Source organism: Pteropus medius, unplaced genomic scaffold (genome assembly GCF_902729225.1).
Source record: "Pteropus medius unplaced genomic scaffold, Ma_sr-lr_union100, whole genome shotgun sequence".
Lineage (NCBI taxonomy): Eukaryota > Metazoa > Chordata > Mammalia > Chiroptera > Pteropodidae > Pteropus > Pteropus medius.
In genome coordinates this window covers 13,256,563-13,278,139 of record NW_024346667.1, presented here as the reverse complement: position 1 = coordinate 13,278,139, position 21,577 = coordinate 13,256,563, and the positions used below count along the sequence as shown (strand labels likewise).

The following is a 21,577-nucleotide window of genomic DNA, read 5'->3' as shown; positions in this document are numbered from 1 at the left end:
TCCCTCCCTCTCTACCTGTGGCCCCAGGAGTGCTATGTAATTTCCAGGTCTCAAAAGTAATAAACCTGTATCTTTTCAAATTCTCCTAATGGTTATTGCTGAAGAGCGTCTTGTAATTACACTAAAAACCAAAAGGGTTGGTCCACTTGTAACATTAGTTTAGGAAGAGGAGATATCTGTGGGAAGCTCCCCAGGGCCCTGGTGAATGACCCCCAGGCGTTTTTAGCCAATAGCATTACTATGAATAGACTGAGACCTGAACAAAACAGGAGGCCTGGGCTAGTTTATTTACCTAACGATAAAAATAATAGTTGCTTCTTGATCTCTCAGACACAGGATTCATATACATGATACAATTTAATTCTCCAAACGACCTCACTAAGTAGATATTATTACTTATAGATGAAGAGTAAAGTATAGGGAAGGTTTTTACCAGACCACTCAGATATTAAATGTATAAGCCAATATTTTAAATAAAATTAAACTATCCACCGAAAACAACTAGACAAGGTTTAAAAACTCTATCCACTGGAGAACTAAAAACAGTGAAAAAATCACATGGCCAGGAACTAAGAGAAAAAAAACAAAAACAAAAAAACCTCACAGTAGTGAGCCAAGTATTTAGAGCTACTTCTCTCTTAGGAGTGGTGATAAACTTCATAGTGGCTGAATGGTTAACAATCTGAGTACAAGTTTTGAAAGCTTTATGGATTTAGGGGGACAAAAATTATAATCCAGGACACACCAAATGGGTGAACTCCTCTGATTTGGTTTGAGATCTCAAATAATTACAACTTTTGAGTAAGAATGAACCAGAATTATACAAGTCTTAGTTGCAGGCTAAGCATAGCTTGGACTCATCTCAATTTTTGAAACTGGAATAATCACAGATTGCTAGCAATCTAGTGCTTTAATAAAAACACACATAAATCAAACTCCTGCTCTTCCCCATACAAACTTGTTCCTTCTTCATCCTTTTCAAACTTGGTTAACAGCCACGCCACCTTTTCATTTCTCAGGATGAAAACCTTTGATAACCTTTGGCTCCTCTCTTTATTTCATGTATCACATCCATTCCGTTGGCCCTACCACATCTCATCATGTCCTCTTCAACGTCCGTGGTGTGGTGCAAACTGCTGCTAGCCATTACCTTTGCCTTGGATGCTCACTGGTCCCCTAGTCATCTAATTAACTTCTTCTTTATGATCTTTTGAGCATCATTTCCTCAGGCAGCCTTAGCTAGAATATTTCTCAAGTTTGAGTCTCTCACTGGTTGCACTTGTTATATTTGCCATTGTTGTTTTTAATAGGATTATTCAATCAATGCCTATCTCCTACCTTGTGGGATCTGCTACTGAAGCAAAAATCATGACTGTTCCATTTAGTTTAATAGCCCCAAAAGTAACCCGGAGCATCCAGAGTAAATAACTGAAAAATATCTTTGAAATGAATTAACTAAATATAATGATGGAGAGGTCAAACGTCAGAATATGATCCTCCAAACCTAGCAATAATTATCTTATGAACACTAGAGGGCCCAGCCTCTCTCTTGTCCTTCTACCCAAGTTAGGAGCGATGCTATTGAATAATCAAGGAAGATCACAGAGCAGGTATTTGTTTAGAAAGTATCTAGAAATAAGGAAAAGTCAAGATATAAAAATCCAAGAGTGTAACTTAAATCATCAGTTAGTTATATGTCTGAAAATCATCATTTAACGGTGGAACTGGAGAGTTGTTCATTGGAATGTCACGGGTGCTTTTTTAACGAGGCCTGATGTTGCACGGGTGTTTACATTCAGTGCTTACATAAATTAGTGCTTGTTAGAGGTGTCTATGTTCGGTGCTTGCTAGTTGTCAGTGATAAATCATATATCGTTTGTGTGTGAAGTGTTAATTAATATAAGGTTCCAGGTAGAGAATGGGGTAGGGAAGGAGGACTCTGTTCCATAGTAAAACTAGGTGACAAAAGATTAGATAGTGTAGTCACATGAGGTTTCTTAACTCTAACCTTTACATAATCTTGTTTGTTTTATCTGTAAAATTTATTTCTATCATAAAATCATTCATTTTTACTAAACAGTTTCAAAATGTTGTGCTTGAAAATCATGGTAATTTTTCTAACTTCTATGAAAACTGTCTACTCTCATGGATAATATTTTACTTCTTTATAGTTTGGGGATCCGCTTATTTCCACTGAAAGAACAAAAAGGCCATCACATAGCTAATTAACTCACTGATTTGTAGCTTCTTAATGACATTTTCTTTAAAGAAAACTAATTAAGTGTTTCAGATACATTGGAAATCATTTATACTAGACTTCATAGTTCCTAATTTGCATTGAATGCACAAGTTAATTAAATGGAAGTCATCATGGTACAATGGTTAAGGCTCCAGATGGACAGCCAGGAAGCTTGCGTTTTGTTCCAGTTTTGTCATTAACTAGTTGTTTTGCCTTGGGCAAGCCAGATATTCTTTACCAGTGTAAAAATGGAAATATAAAGTGGCACACATTTGTCACAGATAAATTTAGTAAACCAAATAACAGTCTATACATAGGTTTTGAAAAATGCCAAGTTCTTAAGCCAGTGCTTGGATTTTGCATTTGATACTATGACTCTTTTGTTCAGGCATATTTTTTAAGTAAAATAAAGAGAAATTCACTCAAACTAATTTATATAGAAGGGTCCTAGATGGTTACAGTAGTATCTCACAGAACCCAAGTGTAGAAATTATAGGCAACCATAAAGAAAGACTAAGCACCATAGAAGAAAATAATCCGATTGACCTATCCAAGTTCATGGATTAAACTTATGGTTGAAACCACTTTAGCAAGAGAGGTTGAAGTGTGCAGTTATAGGGGCCTTAACTGACACACTAATTCACTCTTTTTCCTTAAATAACTTCTATCAGGAGATTCAGTCTTTCAGAACTCAATTATTAAATAATATTTAAAGCAATTTGGGGTTTATATCATCCTCTGTTTAATAGTTTTGTTTGTTTTCATATTCTAATAAGATTTTAAATAATTCAAAATAAGTCTATCAATTTGTCTAACACTCATTACACATTTCTAGGAGTGGCTACTGAAACAGTAGTCCAGAATTTCAGACAGGAAAAGACTGAATGGACAAATACAAGAGAAAATATCTTAGAACCTGTGGTATCCTGGGAAGTACAAGAGGCTAAAAGAATATTAGTCTCTGGAATAGAAACAAAGAGTGTCAAGATAACAAATGAGGCTGGAGAGAGCTATTATAGGTACCAGACCATGCAGTGCATTATAGATCATATTATAGACTTTTGTCTTTATAGCCCCATTTGGAAACAAGTGGTCAAGGTAAGAGCCAAGGATAGTTTAAGTAATTTTAAAAGCGATGGGGTTGGAGAAGAGTAGAATTCTGAGAAAAAGATAACTAATAAAATCCACAAAATTTACTGATGGTTGGTACTGAATGTGAACAAGATGAATGTCTCAAGCGTGACTGTGATGATTTTAAAAATAGTTACTCAAATTTTTCGACACTCTTCCCTTCAAAGAGTGGAGCCCAATTTTTCTACTCTTGAATGCCGGCTCTATAAAGTGACTTGATTATGGTATGTGAATTCTGTAGTTAAGTCATAAAACACATTGCTGCTTCTACCTAGCTCTCTTTTGGATCACTTGCTTTTCTCCCAGACAGACAGTCAAGTAGGTACATGGGAGACACTGAGGTCTCCTACCAATAAGATTCACCAACTTGCCAGTCAGTCGACTGAGCCAACTTAAAACCAGATTCTCCACCCCAGTTAAGTCTTCATATGATTACAGCTGTGACCGATATCTTAACAGTAGCCTCATAAAGACCTTGAGCTAGAACGCCTACTTAAACTGTTCCTGAAATTCCAACCCACAGAAACTTTGAGGCTAATAAATATTTATTATTGTTTCAAGCCACTGAATTTCAGGAAAATGTATTATGCAGCAATAGATAAGTAATATTTTGACCCGTAGCTTTCTGACTTGAGCAACTGTATGTATGGAAATATTATTTACTGATACAGGACAGAGTAAAAAGAGATACCAGGTTTGAGAGTTACAAGAATGAGTTCAATTTTGGACCTGTTGTATTACAGGAGATTTTGAAACATCTAAGAGAAACTTATCTACTATAATAAGTTATAGGTACTGAGAAACCAAAATTTGCAATATCTTACTAGATGGTTTATTTAAACATTTTAATAAGCATGCTGGCCCCTCAGGGCCATCACACTTGCCATGCCTTCTACGTAGAAGTCTCTAGTGAACCACACTTATTGCTCCCTCGCTACCTTCAAGACCTCACTCATATGACGCCTTCTCAAAAGGTCTGAGTCACTTAACTAAAAATGTCTTCCTTGTTACATTTTCTCTCTTCTCTTTCTCTTCTCACATTTTCTCCTTTCTCTTTTCTTTATAAAACTTACTTTTTAAAATACTACTTATTTATTTTAATGTTTTCCCCTGCTAGAAGATAACTTTATAAGAGCATAGAATTTTGCTTGTTTACTGCTATATCCCCAAGATCTGGAATTTTTTTTTTTATATATATGCCTACAGCACCTGGTCTTCCTAGGTGGTCTCCCATCCAAGTACTAACCAGGCCCGACCCTGCTTAGCTTCTGAGATCAGACATCGGGCTTGTTCAGGGTGGCATGGCCATAGACCATGGACTGTGGCTCCACTGGGGCGTGAACCCAGGACCTTCTGCGTGTAAAGCAGACGTGCTAACCGCTACCCAATGGAACCACATCCAATACCTGGAATATTGATTAGCAAAAAGGAGACATTAAGTAAGTATTTTTGGAATAAATGAATAAATAGTACTTGAAATATGTTACCAGAGCAATAAATAATATATTTTTTAAACCAAGGAAATCCTTGTAATAATAAAATAGCTTGATATGGAACTTAATAAACTTTCAATAAATCATTTATTTTTCTTCTTATTTTCATAGAAGTTAGGTCTTCAGGAGAGTCCTTCAAGTAAGGATATGTTTCCCCAATGATGCTATCTGACAGAGTCAGAGATAATAAAAGCACCCTTTATTTGATTTAGAATATCACGGTCTCCTTGGAAAGCAGAGCACATAGAGTCTTTGTCTGATGCTACTTTACATTTCCTCTCAGAGAGAAAGCATCTTCCTTGAAAAGATCGGGTGAAAGTTGTAGCAAAGACTCCCCTGAAGTTTATATTTTATTTATTTATTTATTTTTGGAAAAAGTAACAGTTATCAAAAGTACATTTTAGAAGGAAACCAGCAGAGCTAAAGAAGGCTGCAAACCTGTGGAATTTAGAAAGTGAAGAGATGAGACAGTACACCCCAAGGGGAGGGGCAGGTTTCCAGTCAGGAATGCTGTAACCCTGAAGTTTATATTTTATATTCTTATTCCACGTAATACATTTTTATTTAATTAAATTTATTGGGGTAACACTTTAATGAACTTCTCTCCCCTTGAAAGAAAACAACTTAGAATGGGCTAGCAGTATAACACCTCTAATTCAAACATTTTTTTATTTTTAAAAAAATCTTTATTTCTTTATGTGCACATGTATTTATATAAATATATGGAATATGATCCAGAAAGAAACATGTCAAATGATTTCAGTCATTATCTCTAAGGAGAGGAATAATACAGCAGTGGCGACCAAAAAGAAGTTTTGATTTATCTGAAATATTTGGATTTTTATACTGAAAACGTAATCATTTATTACCTAAGAAATTAGAAATAAGTAAAATTCACATAGTTTGAAATTGATTTTAATTAAGTGCCTATAGTGATTAAATTCGAAATTATAAATATAGATTTGTGGTTGTTAAACATCAGTTATCACAGCAGCTGCACACATGGCTTTTCAAAACATGCTAGTTACAGTCTAAATTCATATAGCAACATTCAATGGGAAATGTGTTGTCAATATCACCTTTTTTGGGGTCAAATTAGTGAAATAGTACTTGATTTCTTAAAATGACTCACCAACTATAAAATGTTTCTCATAAATATTGTTGCCCCGCTCTTCCTTTTTGGAAGGGAAATTCTTTCTTTTCTCTCTGACTTATTCAGAATGACTTCCTCCCTGAGCCTGATTCTAGACCACAGGCTCTACAGATTGTCTCCTATTCTAATTGTGTTCACTCACCACCAGTCCCGCCACCCCCAACACACATGCTCATACCCAGAAGGCATAAAGGACTTCACCAACTCTAAACATTTTTTTCTTAATTAAAAAATGATCAGGGAATTCGATCTGATCCTGAAATATTGTGCTCTTGGACAATGAACTTAATAAAAATACTAGGTTATCAACAAAACCAAAATTAGGAAGTAAAATCTTCTTGGAATAGTAGACTTCGCCTTTCCTTCAGTCAGAAGGGTCAGGGCACTCATTCTAGGAGTCAAAATAGATGCCCTTCAATGACTTCTTGTTAAATGTTCTTTTTTATTTTATCAATGACTTTGCCCCTTCTTGTCTCTTCCTAAGCATTTCCTAAGCCATTGACTTCTTCCCTCCAGGGTATAAACAAGTTTAAATCTTCCATTTTAAAAACTAAACTAAACAAACAAATCAAGAACTGCATACCTCAATTGTGTTTTAACTTCTCCTTCTAGTAGCTTCTTAAATAAAAGGAATCTATATTTACCTCTTTCTTTAATTCACCAACGTTATGCAAACATATTTGGACATGGATTTTTATACCAAAAATGCCCTTGAGAGGCTACTAATAATCTTCTTCTATATTTCTTTTTGTTTTTGTGGCATTTGGTATTATTGATCATTCTTTCATTTCCAAAACTCTTCTGTCAGGTTTTGTGACATACTCCGTGTTCTTTTTTTGTCTCTTACCATACCTCCTATTTTTTTTTCCAGTATCTACTTCTGCCCATCCCTTAGAGGTTGTTGTTCTTAAAACAGTGCTTTTCAAACCTGAATGTGCTTATGAATTATGAATTATCTGCAGGGCTCGAGAAAATACAGATTCGAGTTCAGTAAGTCTGTGGTGGGATTGAGAATTGCAGTTTGAACAACCTCCTGGGTGATGGTTATTTGCTGGTTAAAGGACCACATTTTGAGTAGCAATGCCCTAGACAGGGAAGGACTTTTCACATCTGCATGTGGCAGTGATTGCAAGTATGCCATGATATGTTATCCGTAACTCAGCCAGCAGTGTGTGGGATGGGGCCTAGGGCAGTAAGAGCCAGGCTTGGTGACTCAGTGAATCACCAGTCTTGCTTGTTTATCCCAGTGGATTGAAACATCCATGTGTGCTCAAGTGTAAGAAAATGTGGGAAAGCCCTGCCCCACAAATCTAGCCATCTAATTTCATCTACTTCCAGGCTCTGTGTTGAAGTTTTCCATTAACTGGATACCTCATAGGCATCATATTCACGATACACGTCTGGAACTTAACTTATGATACTTTTCTACATAGTTGTTCCTCTTCTTTTATGTTCTGTTCTCATCATGACACTATTTTTGCCCAGTTACTAAAGGTATAAATATGAGGATTGTCCTAGACGATTCTCCCTTTCCTCACCTCCAATTAATAGACAAGTTTTATGTTTCGTTTTGTTTTGTTTTGTTTTGTTTCTCATGTCTGTTCCTTTCTCTCCGTTTTTAAGATATCATATTGCTTTGACTGTGCACTACTTTCCCTGATGCCTGTTTTGCTTCTCCTCACAGTCAACAGATTTCCTTTTCAGGTCTCCATATTACTTCTTTAGCAATATTCCTGAAACACAGACTGATCGTGCTCTTTTCTGCTTATAATAGTTCCCTTTGCTTCAGTTAAAGACTGAGTTCCATAGTACAGAATACAAAACGTGAGCTGGCACTTCTGGAACTCCCTATAAAGGGACTTCCAAGAAGTTTAACATGCCACTTCTATTTACAACTTAGTGGCCAGACTTAGCCACATGGACACACAAATCTGCCGGGGAAACTGGGAAATCTTTAACCTCTTGGAAGTGCCTTTAAAGAGAAGCTTCTTCCTTTTTTCTGATGGCTAAAAGCAGCTGTGCTGACTGCAATCAGAACACCCATCTTGAATCACTCTGTTAAGGATGGCAAAACAAGATAGAAAGATTGGTAAACTCCCGTTCCAGACTTGGTCTGCTCACGTCAATGGGTTTTTTTCTCTCTTCTCTTCTCTTCTCTTCTCTTCTCTTCTCTTCTCTTCTCTTCTCTTCTCTTCTCTTCTTCTCTTCTCTTCTCTTCTCTGCTCTTCTCTTCTCTTCTCTTCTCTTATATTTATTCCCTTCCTTCCTTCCTTCCTTCCTTCCTTCCTTCCCTTCCTTCCTTCCTTCCTTCCCTTCATGCCTTCCTTCCCTTCCTTCTCCTCTTTCTTTTCTTTCTGTCTTATTCTTCCTTCCTTCCTTCCTTCCTTCCTTCCTACCTACCTACCTTCCCTTCTTCCTTCCTTCCTTCCTTTTTTCTTTCTTTCTTTTTTCTCTTTCTTTCTTTCTTTCTTTCTTTTTTTCTTTCTTTTCTTTCTTTCTTTCTCTCTCTCTCTTTTATTTTGAAAGGATAATAAATCTTTCTTAAATCAATATTATTGTGTACTTCCTGTCACTCACAAATGAACCTAACACAGGAATAAAGAGTTAGTCCGTTCATCCCTTTTTTATTTTCCTGCCACCCAACACCTCTCATATCTACAACTGTAATGGATTGTAGAAAAAAAAAATACATTTTTAGAATAAAGGCTACTGATATTAAACTAAGCTAGAAATTATAGCTGTAATGTTAAGTATTTTCTGTTAGAGAGAGAGTTTCACATTTCTGACTATATTAGTTTAAAAAATCATACTCTGTAGATGGATATAGCTCTACACATCACACTTATTAAGTAGCGTATTAAATACAATCACCATCTATAGCAACAAAACCCGGTCCTTCAGAGGCCAAGCTGAGACCTGCCCAAGTCTTTCTCCAAATTCCTTGCTTTCACATGTGCACACAATGCATGCACAGAGAAGACAGGTACAAGTTAATTTAGAAAACATCTAGCTAAAAATCTTACTACTATATTTTTGAGCTTGAATTTTTATTTGCTTTAGGAATTTGAATTCTTTTCATATCAATTAAACTTTTCCAATGTGATCTTTGCTGTAAGTTGACATATATGATAATTGTACATATACACATGGAGAATGTTATGCATTTTGGCCTTTTAAAGTAGAGCAAAACTTGAAGTTCACATGTTATTATTTAGGGGAAAATATTTAGGCTGCACATAAAATCTAATTCTCTACTATAGTCTCAGGAGGCACCAACTGAGGTCTGCAGCAGAGTCAGTGTCTGCAACAATTCTCTCCCTATTTAAGATTTCCAGGAAGAAAGAGATACCCTAAATTTCAGGGATTTAAAGGATTTCAAAATACTTTAAAATGTTTTAAGTTCATTACAAAGGAACAATCTAAAGGAGAAAGGAGATTTCTAATAGTTTTATCCATGTAATCCTGTTACCTATATTCTTTCTAATAAGCAAAACAAGAGTCAAGTTAAGGACACAGGAGATTCATTCATTCTTACTAGGCATTATATCTTACTATATACTATACTGAGTTATATCCCTTAGTATTTTAATACATTAAAGTAAGTCTCTTCTTAAAAAGAAATGATTTAAGAACTGACAGACAATATCGTTTATGCATGTTAGAGTATTTTATTATGTTTTAATAAGAAAATCATTTTTAGAGATAGATTATTTTTAAATTTTCCTTGTCAGAAATGCAATCATATGTTTATAAAACTGTGTAGTCATAAATCTTCTTTTTTTGTATTTTTGTTTTATTTAATCTACCAATAATTAAGTTTCAGCCCTCAAACTTCTGATACACAGAACAAACACATTTAAATGATAAAAATCAATATAAATATGTAGACATCAATGACCAAGTGAATGTAAAGGAGCTTATCCTAATATTTTCTTGCCTCAATATCAAGTGATGACAATGAAACATTTTCTTTAGAAATAGAGTAACCTATTATTTGAATAAACATCTGCTGAAGTTTTCTAACTCTACAACAGTCATATAAATTTTTCTAGGAAGTTAATCCTAAAACAACTTAAAACATCAATTTATCAGAAAAAAAATCTTGGGGGTCCCATGGTAGAAATGTTGCTATAAAGTTTGCTATAAAGCCTCCATTTCACTTGGAAACTGGCCTGTTACCTCTGCTAACAATGTTTTTCCTGCCTGAAATGCTCTTTTTTCTTCTCCCCACTCAAATTTTGTCAACTATTTAAGGTCCATTTAAATTACCTTCTTTATAAAGAAGATGTCTCCTTTTTCTATTCCTAAAAAGATGTCTCCTTTTTCTCAATATTTATAGTTGCTACTATTGGGGGATACTTATTCATGACTACATTTTTGAAAACTGCAAGCAAAATAGAAATCATCATTCAAACACCCTTCATAGAGTCTCTTGGGCCTAAAATATAAATGTAATTGAATAAGCAGATTAAAAGACAAAAACAAATATTCTGTGATATCAGTAGTTTTCAGTTTATGTAGAGAATTGAAAAATTGTCAGTGATTCTGATCCCAGAAATGTGATAGGTACAATAATAGAAATTCAAACATCATGCTTTGAGAATATGCACTATTTATTTATTATTTAGGATGGTCATTTAATTATGTCTTCTTTTTTTAGCACAGAGATCTTATAAAAAGTAGATAATTAAAAATTATATATCAATTTAAGTATGTAGTTTTATATATGTTTGTGTGTGTGTGTGTGTGTGTGTGTGTGTGTGTAGGATATATACATTTAATAGTTATTTTCTACAACCATTATTATATCATGAGTTATTTTCATATTTCCAATATCTATGAGAGAAGAAGCTATCACAACAGGAAAGCTCAGCACTGCCTCAGTCAGGAGAGTTGAAGATTGATCCCAAGTAGGAACAAGTGAGGCACAGGTGAGTAGGGAGGAAATGGAAAAAAGGAGATTTTTTTTTAGAAATTTTTCTGTGAAAGCAAAGAGAAGTAGCAACTAGATAAATACATCACCACAGAAAAACTCAGAATAAGGAAAAAAAAATGAAACACGAAATTACATCTCGAATGCTGGAAGCAGAGAAAGACGACATAATATTTTTAGTTATGCCTAGAGAGAGTTATTTATTTGAAATTGTCAATCTGCTTTTGGGTACAAAACAAAACAAAACAAAACAATGCTTCATTCCAAATGAGTGAACCCTTCCACAAATTTTGAAAGAAAGTGCTGCCGCCCACTCCTTTAAGCCCTAGAGAAAGAACTAGAAATAGGTTACCATTCCTGCCAGCAAGGACTTCACAATGTGAACCAGAGGCAGTATCCAGGCAGTTACCACACCCCTGGGATGCCTGGAAATGTAGAGGCAGCATCCTCACCTGGGCTTGTCGGGAAGATCTGAGGATTGTTTGAGAAAGTAGAGTTGAGTACAAATTAGCCAGACAGATGGGATTCATGTTTCCTCTCAGTCATTTGATAGAGGACATTTGCATGGTCATTTTATGAAGGTTCAAATCACTTATTTTCTCCCAGGCCCCCACCTTAAGCATTGTATGGCCAATCTGAACCAAACCAAAATAAACCAAAACAAACAAAGAAAAGGCAAACACTATAGAAAATAAAAAAGTAAACTGTAATGATAATCTCTCCAAGAGTCTTTTTAAAAATAGTTTGAAAATCATCTAATAATGATGGTATTAGGGGCAGTAGCGATTTGAAATTTATTAATGGAAAGTCTGATGGCTTCTTGGAACCATACATGCTATAGAAAAAGATGTTGCCAAAGTCCTCTAATGCTTTTAGGATTAATTTATCTTAAAGGCTGTCAACAGATAAATGAAGCCAACTTTTTTTTTTTTTTAACAAAGTTACAAAGCTGTAATAAAATCCAAAACAAGTAAGTACTTTATTTTTAGGTCATAATCCCAAATGGTGAAACTATATAACTCTAGTCTAGGCAGCATCATGAAAAAGTAGTAGCCGTTATACCATGCATTCTCAACAAGGACAATATCACCCCAGGGGAAGGGGAGAAAGTTTTATCTCATCTTGAGGGTGAAAAATCAATGTCCTCTTTTCTTCCAACAATCCAAATCCTCTACCTGATTTTTTTTCTTTAAAAAGACCATACTTTGATGAAAAACTCAGAGATGTTCTCCAAATTCTAAAACAAGCAGATTTTTCTTCTTATAGTTTTGTCATTGTTGTTCGTTTGTATAGTTCGTACTATTACTAATTATTATTAGCTATCATATTATTAATTATAATTTGTGATAAACTCTACCCTTGAAAGAGAGGAATTTACAGAAATATTTTGAGCCAAGTTACAAGACTATTCCTGTAATGATAACTATCCAGTTATAATAAAATTATCTGCTTCTAAATTTTACCCATATTCCATTGTGAAAGGAAGCTGTGACTCTTCTACATTTCTTCAGGTTTATTATTGTAGCCAGCTCAATAGTTGTTGCTAGTAGAATATGATTTTAAAATTGGAATTCCTTCAACCAAATTTGACCATCATCATTCCCTAAGCACAGTATATGCCTATATCATTCTTTTGAAGAGAACATTTTTTTATATCTTATTTCCACCCATGGAACAAGCATCTAACAAGATCCAGCACAAGTACCAAGCCTTCTGGATAGCTTCTCTATCTCATATTCCCTAAAGATTGCTGTTTGTGTTTTTCTTTTGTCACTTGGCCATTGGTATTTTCTTCCCTGCTACACTCTGAGTTCCATGCCAGGAAAGGTGGTAGTTTCACAATCATTCATAGCCGAATTGTACCCAGCAGAAGTATTTGTGCACAGAATTTGATAAAGAAAGCTTGCTGAATTGCTTAACATATTGCATTACTTGTTATATATTTACATATATACATTAACATAATTGCATTACATATTAAACACATATTTGTTGATTGAGTTGCCTCAGTACATACTTGTGTGGGCAAGGGAGAGAAAAATTAGAAGAAATATTTTACAAGTTGTTTTCTAAATCTGCAGGGCAAACTGCTTAAGGCATTGACTAGAGAACTGGGCCATGACCCTTCTATACTTGGGAAAATGTATAATTAGTTAGAGACACAAAGGGAAGAAGCGTATATTATGTGTAGAATAGTTTTTTAAAACTGTATAGAATCTGCTACTGTACCTGAACATAAGAAATCATTATAATAGTAAAAGTTTATAACTTGAAGTACATTTTTCTTCAATATCTTACATAAGAAAATAGAACCAACATTAAAAGGATTTTCACTATCCTCCAAGACATACCAAAAGCAAAACGAAGAAATTCTATGCCAAAATGTTTTTCTTAGGCTCTGAAGTAAACCAAGAAAACATTTTATTTGTGATAATCATGAAGTCTGAATTCACACATTCAGTTTTTGACGATATACCATAATTTATTCACGTAGCAAGTCTGTGTTGATATCAAACTATAAAGATGAAAAACAAAATTGTATGTTACGAAAATAGTTAATTAAAACAAAAATTTTTTGGCAGTTCCTCCGCTTTTGGAATTTGTTCCAGAAGCCCTTCATAATCATCACTCATCTACGTTTCAAAGAAAGCTGAACACTGGTGTTTTGTTCTTTATTTTATAAATATGAAAACTAGAACCCAAAAGCCATAGAGGAATTGTTTCAAAAAAGAGCAATATTTGAGCAAAGCGTTAAACTTTAAAAAACTTCAAAACTAAGAAATTCGGATTTTTGATGTCTGTTATGTTAGTTTTCTCACTTGTATTTACTAAGAAAACAAAAACTATCCTCTTGTCCACGGCCATGCCACCCTGAACAAGCCGGATCCTGTCTCATCTCAGAAGCTAAGCAGAGTTAGTACTAACCAAGCTAAGCCTGGTTAGTACTTGGATGGGAGACCACATAGGAAGATCAGCTGCTATAAGCATAAAAAATTAAAAATGAGGTCAACCAAGGGCTTCCTCACCTAAAAAAAAAACTACCCTCTTTAATAATTCCTCTTTAAAAATTATATTCTTATATTTGATGTATTCTGGTAATATTTCTAATTATAGTAGTAAATATTTTTGTTCTGCTGTTTTTGCCTTAATAAAATTTATTTACTAAAAAGTAAAAATTATGCCAAGATAAAAGAACTAAAATATCATCTGTGAGTTTGCAATAGTAGTCTAAGAAAGTGCTAGGAATTTTTATAATAATATTGCATTGATCAAATTTTGCACTAGTAATAGCAACCAGAACTACCAGACATTGCTGGTTGTAGTGTAAATAGGTACGACTACTTTGGAAAACATGCACTATCTACTAAAAAGCTAATCCTATGCAGTATCCACTAAACTACCATATGATCCAACAATTTCTCTCCTAGAGAAAGTGTTGGGCCTAACCCATAAAGTCTCCAAAATGAGTTTATTCATATGCATTTACACGTATTCACAAAAAGATATGTTTAAGGATGCTCATAGCAGCACTAGCCAAAACCTAAAAAATACCCAAATATTCCTCAATTGGATAATGTCATGACTAGATTGTCATGACTTCATGTAATGGAATATCATATAGCAATGAGAATAAAAAGCTATTGCTACATGTAACAATATGTATAAATTACATAATGTTTCTAAAAATCAGACTCAAATGAATATTTATATAAGGTACAAAAGCAAGAAAAACATATTTATTGTTTCATAAATCAGGATAGTGGTTATCTTTGGGTAAAGTAGTGCCTGGGGAAGAATTTGGTGGGGGAGGGGCAGGGTGAGTGCTTCTGTGATATTGACAATGCTACTTCTTGATCTGTGGTCTTTCTAGATGAGTGTGTTACCTTTGTGAACTTTATATGGCAACTAGTTATTTATGCAATATTCTATGCACATGTTATATCTCTATCAAAATCTTTAAAACCTATAAAGAAAAGCTTGTACTAGTAAATTATTTTATTACAAATATCAATGGTTTCTAGTTGTTCTTGCCTCCAAATGCTATGGAAAGAATATTTTTAAATTAAAAAGATATATTTATGAATTAATACTACTTTTTTGACTTCATATTTTTCTTTACATGTTTTCTTTTAGCTCAGTACATCACAAATAGACTTAATGAACAAGGAATCGTTTCCATAAAAACATTTATTTTATAAAATATTTCCAGTAGAGGGAGCTTCACTTTCTTTACTACAGGAAATTTTCTCTCAAGGGCCATCACTTAAAATAAAAATAATTATTTTTTTTTTACTTATGATTAAAGTTATTCATAGAGTGATAAGCTACTCTCATCTAAGACCTAAGATTGATAAAAATTTGATTTATGAAAAAAGAAAGAAAAACTTGATGAAGAACACATATTTCGTATAAACTTCTATATTGGGTATGTCTCTTTCAAGGAGATACATTTTTGGATTACTCATAAACATTTTTAACTAACATTTAATATTAATAAAGATAAATTCTTATAATATCATGAATTTGAGATATAATTTTTGTAAATTTAAATAAAACTAGACAAAAATCAGAGGCTCTAGTGATGAAGATTGTATATCTAAGAATACATTATAACAAATATCATGGTGAAATGCCATTATACAAATTTGACCGCATTGACCAAAACATTTTAATTACTGACATTAAACTTACTAAATCTAATTATCAAATAAGCTACTCTAATTTCTTGAAAAATAAATATGCATATTATCATCTAAGATACTGAAAAACAGTAAAATAGCTAATTTCTCTTATAACATGAATTTTCTTCTCCTTTCCATGAAATTTCCATAAGTGTAAAAGCTCTACACTCTTTGCTTTGATCACTACATATAAAATTTGTGACAGTTGTAAAGTTACAAAAATTTACTTAGTCATATTAAAATATTTTTACTGAAAATATTCTTGTTTACAATGGTTCAGCCCCTTAAGAAAAAGTCAGTAATTTCAGGAGTACAATAACCCTCACAACCAGTTCTTGTTACTACAGGCATATCAAAATGATATAACTTTCTGTAAGGTAGTTTTCATGAAATACACTATATTTTTCTAAGATTCCCAAAGATGAAAAATTGATTTAGCAACTCAGAAAACAATATTTACATATTTCAAATTAAAATCAGTATACACATAACTTAGTTACTCTAATTATTTGATTTCAATCCTCTTGAAAAGCTTGTGAGCCATACAGTGAAAATTATAATAAGAAGAATAATTATAATAGAAAAATAAAACATATCGATGGCTCAAATATCTATATGAGCATTATCTTGCTTCTAAATTGTTTAATTAAGAACAGCGATTAAATTATGTAATCTTTTGCTCATTCTTTTTAAATTAATTAAAAAAGAAAAAACAAGGCCTACTAAATATTACCGGACATGATAAGAAAATGACATGCTACAAAACAATTTTATTGTTCAATAGGTTTCTTATAATATTACTTTCTCCAAAAAGATTATTTTTATATAAAAAATATCTAATGATTTATTTATGATTTTACCTCCATTACCTGAACTAAGAGCATTAGAAAATAGTACTTGCAAGGCCTTTATTTTTTTTATTCATGTAACTTAACCTCTAGATACATCAATAACGTTTGTAATTTCTCTGATCAGTAAAGTCTCTGTTCAAATTTTTATTTTGCCTTTTAAAAAGTTAGTAATGTTCCATTTCTAATTACTAAATGTTTTACAACTTCCAAAAAGAGAGGACATCCAGAACTTATAATTCACTTAGAAAAAGGAAGATCTAATAGCAATTTGAGAAGGGAAAACTTGACTTTTGAAATAATCGGAGGACGTGGGTTAATTTCAGCTGCAATTAATATAAGATGCCAGTTACTAAAATGCATTAAGTGAAAATAGAGCAAAGTTACATGTTTTCAGAGGTCTCAATAGATAGACTGCTGAATACTTTTAGATAGAAAACAATACAATTTAAAGGATGCTCTCAGCCAGTCAATTTCTAATTGCATTCTTGGTTTCATCAATAACAAGTGGTTGCAACCTAGTGCACAAGCTTTAATGAGTTCTCCAACTGTTAAATACAAGTAGACTCACCTGAGTAACAGTGCTGCTTCCCAAAAATAAAATCCAGAAACTAGTGTCCGAAAGTGTCTCACGTGGGCCATGATACGAAGAGATATTCACGATCCTGAAATTAGTCTTATCCAAAGCATGGGGGAATGAAAAAGCCAAGAATGAAAATGTGCGCTCTAACTCCGTGTGGTGGTAGAGACAAACGCCTGGAAAGCTTCAGCACCATAGACAGCTCCCCGCTATCCGCAGAGGCCCTCTCTTTAAAACACTTGAAATGCCTTTTCGACCCCTTCTCTGAGCTTTGAGCAGAAGGGAGATTCACAGGGTTACCAATGTGCAGGTGATTTACACAGTGAAAGCGGAATAATGGGTAAGATAAAATGTATGAAGTGCCTAGGTTCTGGGCAACAGTTCACTGGAGCTTTAGCGGCAAAGGAAGAATGCTCGTCCTTTTCAGACTCGGACCTACGCTTGCAGAAAGGACCCCAGCAACAGCGGAAAGAAACAAGGATGCTTCTTCACCTGCTGCAAGAGTCGCCGGCTGGAATCCCACTCTCCACCTTTGGCTAAAACCCGAGACGGCTAGCGCGGCAAAGAGAAGAGGGGGCGGGGCCAGACGACACTGTCTTGCCCGCAAATCAGCACCGCACAGCGGGACAGAGTGACAGGCCACTCACGACGGTAGGCGGTGCTTAGCACTTTACCCTAAAAAAAAAAAAAAAAAAAAAAAAGCGAGTGTCTGATGCAGAGCCTAAACGGCGACTGAAGGGAGTCGGGGGAAGGAATCCTCAGGGCTAAGAACTGGGAGAATCAGCAGCTTTTGTGGATTAGGTAGCAGACTCGCTTTGGAGGGAACCTCCTTCTTCGCTTCCAGGAAAAGGTACAATTAAGTAACAACAAAAGGTCTTTTCGGATGTGACCCTGTCTCTTTGACCTTACACCGAAATGTAAGAGTAAACAGTAAGCCCATGGAAAGGGAAGAACAGAGAATGTGATGCATGGGCAGCAGTGGAATAGTAGAATCAGCTGCTTCTAGAATCTTCTCACAACCCTGGCCAGCTTCCGGCCTGGAAACATATTGACTAGAGTAAGCTGAGTTTCATTCAGTCATAATGAGGGTTCTAAAAAGATGAAGGTGGGAAATCTAAAAAGACGGCTATTAGAGACACAACGCTATCCACCATTTCTTCTCACACATTTTCCCTATCTTGACAGTAAGTTCAAGTGAGAAGGACAAGTAGGTGATATATTACATCTTTTCTTCTGTCATCCAACTCTAACCTCTCTCTCTCTTCACTCCCCCTACCCACCATGACCATTTACATGGGGATGTGGATTGGAAGACTAGAAAGTAAAATTGTGTGTGTGTGTGTATGTGTGTGTGTGTGTGTGTGCGCGCGCGTGCGCGCGCACGCGCACGCGGTGGGGCTTATTCATGTCTCTCAATAATAGAATTTTAAACAACTAAAACCTATTTTGTTAGATTTTTATAGTGGCTTTTATCTACTATCAACAGGGATGAAAATGTTCACTCTTTGAATGTTCACTCCTTAGCTTTTTCTCAAAATTCCCTCAGAAATTTATTCTAAAAGTCTTACTTTAATCTCAGCTTTTTCAATGACTGAACTACATGCCAAGAATGTCTTCTTACTCTTTCTCACAAATATTTTCTTCTTGATTAAATTCCAACAGGAATTGACAAATCTCTATTTAACTGGAAGGGTAGGAGTCATTAACTTCCAAGCCTCTTAAATGAGGACAGTAGAAAATCTCTCTTCTCTTTACTCTTTAGCGGACAAGCTTATTTACATTCAGTAAAAATAAAGACTTTTTGGATGTATTTCCATATGTTTATTACTATACCTGTCTCTTCACATCTTCGTTTTCTGATTTAAATCACAAGCTTCCAGAAGCCCGTAAGGAATATATCATTGATTCTGCCCCTGAATGTTTGCATTTTGCAATTTTAATTAATTTGGTTTTTTCGATGAATCTTATGAAAGCTCACTAAGTACAAATACTTTTTAGTTGGTCATTCTTTGAATAGCATTAATTTTTTTTAAAACCACACATAATCAAAAAACAAAATTTACTTTGTTTCAAGAAGGCTTGGATTCCTTGCCTTGTTTTACCACTAATTGCGTATCTTTGGAAAAGTAATCTACTTTTTAAAATATTTTTACTTACTATATCCTTAAAGTATATATTTATTGAGGGAATTCTCTGGCCCAAGAAAGATTACTAATGCATGTTTATTTAAGTGAGCAAATTTATGGATAATATTTAAAGTTCTGTGTTTACATTAATCTGGATAATTATGTTATATGACAGTTTAAAAGGCAGAATGATTTTAACTTTTTTCTCATCATTAACATGAAAGCATAAGAATATTATCAAATTAATATATATTCAGTCTATCAGTTTCTTGGATATGTTATATAAAAAGATGACTAGAATCTCCATATTACTCATTTTTTATAGCACCATGATTATTTTCTTCAAATTACTTATGACAAATTCTCATCCTCATTTATTTGTTTTACTTCTCCACTAGAGTGAGGATAATAGCCATTATTTAGCATAGCATCTAGCATATAATCGATGCTTAATATTTATCGCATGCATTAATGACTATATTAGAAACACTATATATAGTTAGTTATTTAGTTAGTGAATGAATAAACTTTTTGCAGTGCATTGGGTACTAGATTAACTTCGGTTAAATAAATTAGAAATTGATCTAAGATTGGTTGGTAGTGCCTTATTTCTTTTAGTTAACATTCAATGATGAATTTTCCAGGGCCTCTTGTTTATAGATTTTTTATATTGTTTTTAATTTCTATAAGATCAAAATGAATTTCATGCAACTACATATTTGTGGTAACTATGCTTATAAATTTTACTCTTTTGAGAATAGTCCTGATCAGATGGGTAGATGAATGAATGTTTGGGGGAAAATGACCATTCTTTGGCTGGTAACTGACTAGCTCATTCATGTACAATTAAGCTGGATTCTGATATGGCCAAATCTCTGCTTTTCTTGTGGCCTTCATTATTTCTTTCTTGAACTAATGAATTGTATTTCACATTATAAAAGACATTTGCTATTTAGCAGAAGACTCATTTACTTTTTTTGGAGTGAGTGTAGTATATGAGATTAGTAATAGTTAATCAGATTCAGTAGCATTGGGTCATTCTAACCTTCTCATCAAAAGTTTATATATAAATCAAAGTGCCACTTCAAAAACTTACAAAAAGTAATGTCGCTTTTGTAATAATTAGAATATTGACATCTTTATTATTTATATTGACGTCTGACTTAACATGCTCTGGGAATGTTGAAAGAAAGTTATAATTTAAGAATCCATCAGAAAGTTACTTGTTCAGTATAAATCAGGTAGAGAAGAATTAATCCTATGACGATGAGAAATATTATCACCAAGTATGTGAACCTAGTGAATTTATCTTTTGTATAAGGATGTATCTACTGAACGGACTACAGTAATTATGAAATATTAGCTATCAGGTGACCCTCTTTTTAGAACAGTGGTAGAAATATACAATAATTTATCTCCATTTCCTTGTTCAGACTACAGTATTTCTTACATGGATCTCAGCAACAGCCTCCTAATTGTTTTTCCTGCTTGCTATCTTATTCCTCTTGGTTAATCCTCTACTGTGAATATTAAGGGGTTTTTGTTTGTTTGTCTTAATAAATCAGATGATGCCACTTCTATTTCTAAAACCCTTCAGTGCCTTTCCATTACAACAAATTAATATCCACATTTCTCTTCACAGCTGAGAAGACTCTGAATGATTTTCTATTGACAATCTCCTCAGCCTCATTTTTTACTAGTCTCCCTTTTCCCCACTATGCACTGGTCACATGAGCTGTTTCTTATTTCATGATTTCTCTTGGGCTTCCTATGTGTAGTCTCTATTCAGCATTATTAATATCTATCTATCTATCTATCTATCTATCTATCTACCTATCTATCATCTTTCCTTCTTTTTCTTCTCTAACAAAAATTTCCCTTTTATATTTATGTCAGTATTTATTCCCTTCATAGATTAAAGTATAATTTGACATTTGCCTTTGTTTGAATACTCTTGTTAAACAGGGGCAATGTGCATCTTCATGCCTAGCACAATGCTTGGCACATAATAAATAATCAGCAAATATTTATTGAATGAATGAACAAATGCGTCAATATTTTCTGCTCTTTAGTTCTCTCTTTTCCAGATTCCATCCTTATTAATCTTTTTAATCCATTCTTTCTTCATAAAGTTATTTAAAATCTCCAGATTCTAGTTTTCTTTCCAGGGCAAACGTATTTCCTGGCCATCTAAAAGTAATCTTTGAGTTTATATGTGTGCCCTCAGTTCACCCTGAGAGTGACTTACTTATAAATAAGATTAATATTATCCACTATATTATGATTTTTACTATTTTAACTCTTAGACTGTCATCTTTTTCTCCAAATTGTGGTGATAATTTGCTATAATTCTCTCAGTAGTGGGATATTTGAAGCACTTAATGGGCTGAAT

At 33.9% G+C, this 21,577-nt stretch overlaps 1 protein-coding gene and 1 pseudogene across 2 annotated transcripts in view; both read right to left on the bottom strand.

Annotated features, from left to right (window-relative positions):
- The window catches only part of GLRA3 (glycine receptor alpha 3), a 131,833-nt gene extending 114,653 nt beyond the window's left edge, over window positions 1–17,180 (bottom strand). For both annotated transcript variants that reach the window (XM_039876344.1, XM_039876345.1), the window contains exon 1: window positions 17,051–17,180. In XM_039876344.1, the coding sequence (XP_039732278.1) occupies window positions 17,051–17,121 (71 nt within the window). In that variant the 5' untranslated portion in view covers window positions 17,122–17,180. The remainder of the gene's footprint in view (window positions 1–17,050) is intronic.
- LOC120613568 (uncharacterized) lies at window positions 4,568–4,683 on the bottom strand (annotated as a pseudogene).
- Window positions 17,181–21,577: the final 4,397 nt, after the last annotated feature.